The sequence below is a fragment of the Salvelinus sp. IW2-2015 genome, linkage group LG35, assembly GCF_002910315.2.
Source record: "Salvelinus sp. IW2-2015 linkage group LG35, ASM291031v2, whole genome shotgun sequence".
Classification (NCBI taxonomy): Eukaryota; Metazoa; Chordata; class Actinopteri; order Salmoniformes; family Salmonidae; genus Salvelinus; species Salvelinus sp. IW2-2015.
The window spans coordinates 7,958,515-7,967,757 of NC_036874.1; the positions used below are offsets into that span (position 1 = coordinate 7,958,515).

At 43.5% G+C, this 9,243-nt stretch overlaps 1 protein-coding gene and 1 pseudogene across 1 annotated transcript; one reads left to right on the plus strand and one right to left on the minus strand.

The window, feature by feature from the left end:
• Nucleotides 1-2,312, minus strand: LOC111958798 (methyltransferase-like protein 25B; annotated as a pseudogene).
• A 466-nt stretch (nucleotides 2,313-2,778) lies between these two features.
• LOC111958796 (interferon-stimulated 20 kDa exonuclease-like 2) lies at nucleotides 2,779-7,110 on the plus strand. Its single transcript, XM_023980069.2, has 4 exons — nucleotides 2,779-3,538; nucleotides 4,033-4,915; nucleotides 6,133-6,333; nucleotides 6,499-7,110. The coding sequence occupies exons 2-4, from the start codon at nucleotides 4,208-4,210 to the stop codon at nucleotides 6,598-6,600; spliced, it is 1,011 nt and encodes a 336-aa protein (XP_023835837.2). The 5' UTR covers nucleotides 2,779-3,538; nucleotides 4,033-4,207; the 3' UTR covers nucleotides 6,601-7,110.
• The last annotated feature ends 2,133 nt before the right edge of the window (nucleotides 7,111-9,243 follow it).

Genomic DNA, 9,243 nt, shown 5'->3' on the forward strand with positions numbered 1-9,243 from the left:
GTCAAAGAGTGGCACCAGCTGACTCTTTATACCTACACCAACAATCAAGCAATAACAAATAACACCTTTACTGTTAGCACTGGGCCCACAAAAAATGATGTATGGAATCCAGATACAATATCAGTATACATTAAGATCTGATAATACACAGTCTCTGTACATGTCCTCACCTTTCTCCTGCAGGTATAGCATCCTGTCCAGCAGCACCAGTGTCTCCACCACCGGTGCCAGTAGCAGAGCCAGGCTGAAGTAGACCACCACACGACCCTCCTGCCTCAGCATGGCCTCCACTCTGCAGGTGTCCAGGGGCAAGTCAGGGGGCAGGCCAACGCGGGGCAGACCCAGACGGGCATACCTGTGGGTACATGGTGAGAGGGGGTCAGGGGTACATATAAGATGACCATGTTTGACCTAAAGGCTATATAGAGAGAAAGTGGCTATTGAATTCCTAAATGTGATCATCAAAATGATTATCATTATAAACAAGGATAATACCAAATAGTAAAGGTTTTTCTGAGACATATGCAAGGATGAATTTCTTAGGTTTTCATCCTAACATACAGTGAAAGCTGCTGCCTAATGATACAGACTGAAGAGGTATGGATACAAACTTGTGTAAACACTCACTCTGTAAAGGGTAGTAGATGTGCTTCCTTTATCGCCTGGACTCCCGGGCCTGCACAGCTCCGGCTTCACCTCCCCGATAACTGTCTCCAGGGTTGCCCGATAACAGTGTATCCTTAGCAACCCACTCTCCTCCCGCAGCCTGTGCACGTAGTCCTCTATGGAGTGACACGCACCCTCCCGCGCTTTATAGGACAGCTAGTGTCCCGGCAACCCCTGCACCCAGTAGCTCATTGGGTAGCCAAACTCTGAGTGATATGTCTCATTGGTGGGGAAAGGGGACGGGCTATGCGGCCAGGGGGGTTTGGGTTCCAGCTGGTGGTGATCTTCATGTAGCAGCACGCCACTGAGGTGATGCCACGAACGTGAGAGCAGCTGGCAAAGTGGCAAGGGAGGGTGGCACTGAGGTCCCCGCAGGCATGGAGGCCTATTAGGACAAAATCTGGACATCCCTGCCCCTCTTCCACAGGGCAGACAACAACTTCAGTGGATGAACACTTTTGTCAGAGTGGGTGGACATATGGGCCTTGTCCGGCTTTAGTCTTGCAGAGACGTTTTGGATACGAGAGTGAACTAGACCGGGGTTCATGTTTTACACTAGTAAAAGAGTTTGTACATGCATTGTCATTATTCTTGAGGGGAGATGCAGCCTGGCCATTGTCTCAACAACCCAGGAATTCTGATTCTGCAGTCAACACAGGCTGGTCTCCGTGCCCATGTTGCTGATCAGCTTCTGACATGGACCCCCGCTGTCTCTTCTTACTGGGTCCAACCAGAGTGGTCTGATCTTCACAGACACATTTACCATTTCCTACCTGCTTGATACTTTGGGTTTGACCCAGCCAGCCACATGGTAGGGTGAGGGGCCAGATCTAGAGAGGGGAGGTCCATTCTGAAAGAGTAAGACCAGTATAAATATTTAATTCTTAATTATATTGCATATTAGCAATATTCACCAAATTGCTTCACTCTGGTTTTACAAAAAAATCCTGGTCAACTGGGCCTTTCTTGCACTTTACTACTGAGCGTTCTGGTGCAGTACCTTCCTCTGCCGTTCCTTCTCCAGCGTCCACAGAAGCTGTCCATCATATTTGGATGCCATGGAAACTAGAGTGGGATCAGCCTCAATTCCAGTCATAGACAGACCGAGCCCAAACGACAAGAAACGAGTCAAATGGCCCTATGGAGACCAGTAGGGATATACAACATCGTGACAAATCATGTACCGTGACAAATCTCATTGTTAGGCAGATTACAAAAAGTAATATTGTGTGACTCCTAGGTCTGATAACAAGACTGAATATTAGGTTACCTGTCCAGAACCCACATCCACCACACTATTGCAGTCTGTCAGGTCACAAAGCTGCTTCACCAACTGTGGAGAGAGATGAACAGATCAGTATCAACAACTGAAATGRTTATTTGAATCAGCAGTATATATAAAAAAGTAGTATGCACATCCATATATATGTAAAGTAGTATGCACACCTTTACCTTTACCGTGCCCAGACTCCAGATCTCATGCTGCTTCTTGGGTTTCACATGTTTCCCAGCAGTGAGCTCTGACTCTTGTTCTCCAAGAACTCCTCTGGCTTCAGCATGCCCACTTCATGTCCCCGCTTGCCCTGGGGTGTCCTGGGGAGCGTCAGAGCATGCGCAGTGGCCCGGAAAGCCAATAGTGAAAGAGGCCATTACACAATAGTAGCTGAAATTTTAAAAAGTAAATTGTACAAGTTATTTCTAACTGTTTTATGATATAGAATCCAATTCAAGTTGAACGAATACACTGGTATGACTGAATACCTTTTTTWWWTTTTTTTATTTCACCTTTATTTAACRAGGTAGGCAAGTTGAGAACAAGTTCTCATTTACAACTGCGACCTGGCCAATATAAAGCAAAGCAGTTCGACACATACAACAACACAGAGTTACACATGGAGTAAACATACATACAGTCAATAATACAGTAGAAAAATAAGTCTATATACAATGTGTGCAAATGAGATAAGGGAGGTAAAGGCAATAAATAGGCCATGGTGGCAAAGTAAATACAATATAGCAATTAAACACTGGAATGGTAGATGTGCAGTAGATGAAAAAAAAACGTATATTCACATTCAATCTGTCCAATAGGAGGTCAGCTATTTGTGGGGGTGACAGGTCACAGAGGATCTATTGCCATCTGGTAGGCAATGTAGCCTATAGATCCTCACTGAAGAATTCCTATGGCAGGAGAAAAAATGATCAATTACACATTAACTGATGAGTAGCTAGAGAAATCTACCCAGGGGCCCTTTGAGCCAGGGATCAAGCTTCATGGGAGCGTGTAGGGTGAAGTTGCCTCTAGTCTAGACGCTGACCCTTGGTCAGTTTTGCATTTTTCCAAATAATGGTTTAGGTCAGGATTGAGGGAGGGGAAGTTGATCCTAGATCTGTAGGGGAAACTTCAACCTGGAGCGGAGGACTCAAGACTTGATAGCAGTATATCACGTGTTCATCTTATAATCAAATAACCATATAAATACCTGCAGCAGCTTAACTTAAAAAAACGTAGAAATAGAATGCGTTGCTTGCTACGTACAATTATGAAGGAATCGGAGATGTGTTTGTATGTCGACAGAAAATATGTAAGTTTTCTTGCCAACTCTCTTTGCTGCTCTGCTGAAAGTGTCCGTGAGCACATAATTCGACTGTCGCATCGGCAACTGACTGGCTACAACAACCGGTTATGAATTGTGAACATGAAACATGTCAACAATACTCTATCGCAAGAGAGTCCGAGTGAAAGAGTTTTATATAACGACGATAAGAAGTGTTTGTAGCTCTTCCCCGTGTATCACAACACGACCTCTGAACCGGAAGTAGTCGACTGTTTGGCTGTTAAGGAAGTCGGAGCATGGTGCTATGTTTATAGGTCGGTGTATATGTGTAATTTGTTGTATAACGCTGATTTGTGCACCATCATATTATCAGGATACAATATGAGTGAAGACATACAGTTAAATTAGTCTGTCTGGAGAATAGAGTTTCATTCCTAGCTAGCTAATGTTCGAGTCGCTGTTTCGGGAAGCTTAGCATTAGAGCTAGCTAGTATTACTATCGCTAGTTAGTTAGCTAGCCAATGACCCAATTCTAGCTCGCCTAAACCGTATTTTCGACTGTAATATCATTCTGACAGCTAACGTTTACACTATACGGATTACACATACTTTTCGAAAATACCTAACGTTAATTGTGGCTAGCTAGCTACGTGGGCTCAATGTGTTTCATATTAAACTAGTACCAAACTAGCTAGATTATATAAACAGCTAACTAGCTGGCTTCTTTGTTTGTCATGACTAGAATGTTTTCCTACAATTTCAGACATACCAGCTGCTTTGTTAACAGAAATCTTTTGTTTTTGTCCAGGTATCACAATTGATGTCATGATAATTGGGTCAGAATGACATTTGATTAAAGCAAATATTTGAAGCCAAATTTGCACAGCAGTGAATGCCTTTATGTCCTGTTGAAGGGAGGTGGATGTAAACAGTTTTTGTCCAAGAACAAACCCAGCCCCAGCTGAGGAAGATTCCCCTCCAAGATGTCTGACATTATGTTAAACCTGGACTGTTCGGGCAGCAGTGGACCCTGTAAGGACTCATTGGGAAGCAACAAACACAAGGCATTCATCAACAGGCGGCGACTCTTGGAGAAAAAGGGTTACCTCAACAAAAAGCAGAACCAGCAAAATCACAGACAGGGGAATAAACATCGGGGCCCACCTCCCTGGCACAATGGGGCCAATCGGCCATCTCAACCCAATGCTGCACACAACAAAAGCATTGCTCACACGCAGAATACTCACAGTAAAAGTTCATATCGAATACCCAGGTCAGATCATGCTAGAAGTGTTGCTTCCAAGCCTGCATCATCCACAAGCAGCTCAACATCTTTGACCATAACTGTGGAGAATTCCACCAATCCTGAGCAATCCACTTCGGCTATCACACCGGGGCACCAACCCCCACCCACCAGGACTGTTGCCCACTATGCCCCTGTCCCAAGTGGGTCGGCCCCCCTTTGTAACCCCCTGAAGTACCTTGCCTTGGACTGTGAGATGGTCGGCACGGGCCCCAAGGGTCGCAACAGTGAGCTGGCACGATGCAGTATTGTCTCCTATGATGGAGACGTGGTGTATGACAGGTACATCAAGCCCACCAACCCAGTCACTGACTACCGGACTCGTTGGAGTGGCATCTCCTGGCATCAACTGGTCAAAGCCATGCCATTTCAACATGCCAGGAAGGAGGTAAGAAGGCTCCCGGAAGAGAATGTTCAAAGGAGGATGAAAAATATGTTTTCCGGTTAACCTTTTTCTACCGTAAAGGACCTATGAGCATATCAAATTGGGTGTCAAATGAAAGCAAAGAGTCTATATTTTGGGGAAATGAAGGCATAGATACATTTTTCAAACATTATCCATCTTAAAAATGTGATATTAGCAAAGGCTTTGATTTCTGGATAAACAGATGGAAAAGGGGTCTTAGAAAACATATACCCGAAAAAGTCTTAAAAGGTATCAGAAATACATCAAAACACAGTAATGTTGACCCCTGCCAACTAATATGAACACTTGTCATTCATTTTGAACTGGACTGTTTTTACAGCATGAGCGGTCATGAGTAGATGCGCTTGTTTTGAGATCAAAGCGAGAGCTACGTGTAGTGACGTGTGCATATTTGTTCATATACTTTGCTAGTTAGTGAGTTATTAGCCCAATTACAGATCATTTGTAGTCGACAATGGAGGATTGATTGCTTCCTACAAGAGCACAAAACGTGAGCATTTTCTTTGAAAAGCGAGTCAGGTAAATAGCTTTGTAGTGTTGTATTTTGAGACCGGCTTGAATAAGCTAAGTAGCCAATAGGCAGAGGGTAGCATAATTTGTCTGATTCACTGTAGCAATGGTATGGGAATAATTATGCATTTTATTTTGTAAAGTGGTTTCTTGTATCAAACAACACAACATTTGTTGTCGTCTTGTCTGAAGGTCAAGTGGATTAACGATTAAGGTTAATGTCAAGCCCTGCATGTTTTTTTTTTTCAAAAGTCTCATGTAATGTAGGCCTATATTGAACACCACACATTGGCTGCTACTGTTGATTTTTCTACTCACAGCAGCCTACTTGACCACTGTTAAAACTAACCTAAAGCGGGAACAGCATCAGTGTTCACAGTAAACGTGCGCCGGAAGTTGCACTGAATTTTCACAACGTTCGAGTTTGCACTCAGCAGACCTGAAATTTGTTCAGTGATTTAAAAAAAATTAGAGGGAACATTGGTGGTATGGTTTGTTAAACTTTGAAATCAATGGTTTTAGTTTGGCATACATTTTCAAGTGAAAAAACTGAGTCAAGGCGTAAATCTGTTACAGTGGAATTGCCCCTTAATCTATTCTATTTGGACCTTTGCTAAACTTGACCATGATATAATTTGATCTCTTATATGTATTCCCCCCTCCTATAGATACTGAAGATCCTTGCAGGAAAGGTGGTGATAGGGCATGCTGTCCATAATGACTTCAAGTCCCTGAGTTACAGTCACCCTGCTGTCTTAACGCGGGACACATCCCGCATTCCTCTCCTCAACCAGAAGGCTGGCTTTCCAGAGAAAGATGTTGCCTCACTGAAAAGACTCACCAAGGCCCTGTTCAACCGCAACATCCAGGTGAGAAGAGACTTCTGATTGAAACGGGATTGATTTGAATATAATCTACAGTGATTCACTCTGGGTTGTTGTTTCTAGTCTCGACAAAAGTAGTAAGCTAATAAACCTCTTATTGTGTAGCTTATGTTATTTTGTAGTAACAAGGAATTCCCCTTGTGTTCTCAGACTGGGAAGAAGGGGCACTCGTCCGTGGAGGACGCCAAAGCCACCATGGAACTGTACAAAGTTGTGGAGGTGGAGTGGGAGAGGACCTTAACCTCCAAATAAAAAAAGCCAGAGATGGACTGAACTGGTGAAAGGGTTGAGAGATGGTATGGACGTGTCATGTTTAACATAATTTTAACATTCAGAAATCACTATCAGGTCTTCCACTTCTCACCTCAGCCACTTCTGTCTCTTTTTCTACTTCCGTAAAAAAAAAACAGTTGCCTTCAGGGTTGCAGTTGTTTATTTTGTGGTGGATGACCTATGGCACAAGATGGCAGTCTTCTGCCACAAGGGTGCAGTCTATTTTCTTGGTTTTATTAATTAATTCCTAATACAGTACTGTGATGTTTTTTTGCTTTGAATTGTCTAGAGTTATTTGTTCAGACATTTCTATTTTATATATTCAATTGTTAACATACAGTATCTCAGTACATCAAGTACATGTTCATTTTGACGGGTGAAAACAAAATCGATTTTAATATAACTGCAGTATAATGAAGAAATTGGTTTTAAACAAATATTGTAATGGCAAACATGGCAAAAAAAGAAATAAATGACCATTGCAAACTTTTAAGCCTACATTACTTATTGATATAATGAATGGCGCACAAGAACATGGCTGACGTTTTACATTCTCCCAATCAATTGTGCTATTTTGTTATTTTTTTTGCGTTTTGCGTAACTTTAAAAAAAACGTATTGTGTACATAATGTTGCTGCTACCGTATCTTATYACTGAAAAGAACTTCTGGACATCAGAAAAGCGATTACTCACAGCGGACTGGAAGAAACTTTTTCCTTTAACGAGTTCGACAAGAAGGATATCCTGCTTTCACTGGAACAGGCCCAGATCCACGCCTTTTGCGTGAAGAAAAGATGCCGGGAAAGGGGCCGCAGATCAAGCATCCTTCTGAGAATCCGGAGACGAGCGAGTTAACTCCCACTGCCTTCCATTCTTCTTGCTAACGTGCAATCATTGGAAAGTAAAATTGATGACCTACGATTAAGACTATCCTACAATAGTGGCCACAAAGCTCATCACTAAGCTAAGGACTCTGGGACTCAACACATCCCTCTGCAACTGGATCCTGGACTTCCTGACGGGCTGCCCCCAAGTGGTAAGAGTAGACAACAACACGTCTGCCACGCTGATCCTTAACACTGGGGCCCCTCAGGAGTGTGTACTTAGTCCCCTCCTGTATTCCCTGTTCACCCACAACTGTGTTGCCAAACACGACTCCAACACCATCATTAAGTTTGCTGACGACACAACAGTGTTGGGCCTGATCACCGACAACGATGAGACAGACTATAGGGTGGAGGTCAGAGAACTGTCAGTGTGTTGCCAGGACAACAACCTCTCCCTCAATGTGAGCAAGACTAAGGAGCTGATCGTTGACTACAAGAGAAGGCGGTCCGAACAGGCCCCCCATTTACATCGACAGGGCTGTAGCGGAGCAGGTTGAGAGTTTCAAGTTCCTTGGTGTCCACATCCCCAACAAAATATCATGGTCCAAACACACCAAGACAGTTGTGAAGAGTGCATGACAAAACCTATTCTTTCTCAGGAAACTGAAAAGATTTGGCATGGGTCCCCAGATCCTCAAAAGGTTCTACAGCTGCACCATCGAGAGCATCCTGACCAGTTGCATTACCGCCTGGTATGGCAACTGCTCGGCATCTGGCCGTAAGGCGCTACAGAGGGTCGTGCGAATGGCCCAGTACATCACTGGTGCCAAGCTTCCTGCCATCCAGGACCTACAGTTGAAGTCGGGAGTTTACATGCACTTAGGTTGGAGTCATTAAAACTTGTTTTTCAACCACTCCACACATTTCTTGTTAACAAACTATAGTTTTGCCAAGTCAGTTAGAACATCTACTTTGTGAATGACACAAGTAATTTTCCAACAATTGTTTACAAACACAGTGAGTTATAAGTTAAATAATCTATCACAAGTCCAGTGGGTCAGAAGTTTACATACACTAAGTTGACTGTGCCTTTAAACAGCTTGGAAAATTCCAGAAAATTGTCATGGCTTTAGAAGCTTCTGATAGTCTAATTGACATCATTTGAGTCAATTGGAAGCCTACCTTCAAACTCAGTGCCTCTTTGCTTGACATCATGGGAAAATCCAAAAATATCAGCCAAGACCTCAGAAAAAACATTGTAGACCTCCACAAGTCTGGTTCATCATTGGGAGCGATTTCCAAACGCCTGAAGGTACCACGTTTGTCTGTACAAACAGTAGTATGCAGGTATAAACACCATGGGACCACGCAGCCATCATACCGCTCAGGAAGGAGACTCATTCTGTCTCCTAGAGATGAACGTACTTTGGTGCGAAAAGTGCAAATTAATCCCAGAACAACAGCAAAGGATATTGTGAAGATGCTGGAGGAAACAGGTACAAAAGTGTCTATATCCACAGGAAAATGAGTCCTATATCGACATAACCTGAAAGGCCGCTCAGCAAGGAAGAAGCCATTGCTCCAAAACTACCATTAAAAAAGCCAGACTACAGTTTGCAACTGCACATGGGGACAAAGATTGTACTTTTTGGGGAAATGTCCTCTGGTCTGATGCACACCAGCCAGCTGGTCTGCGCATGCTCTGAGGACGCGGCTGGGGATGCCGTCTGGGCCTGCAGCTTGCGAGGGTTAACACGTTTAAATGTTTTACTTCACGTCGGCTGCATTGAAGGAG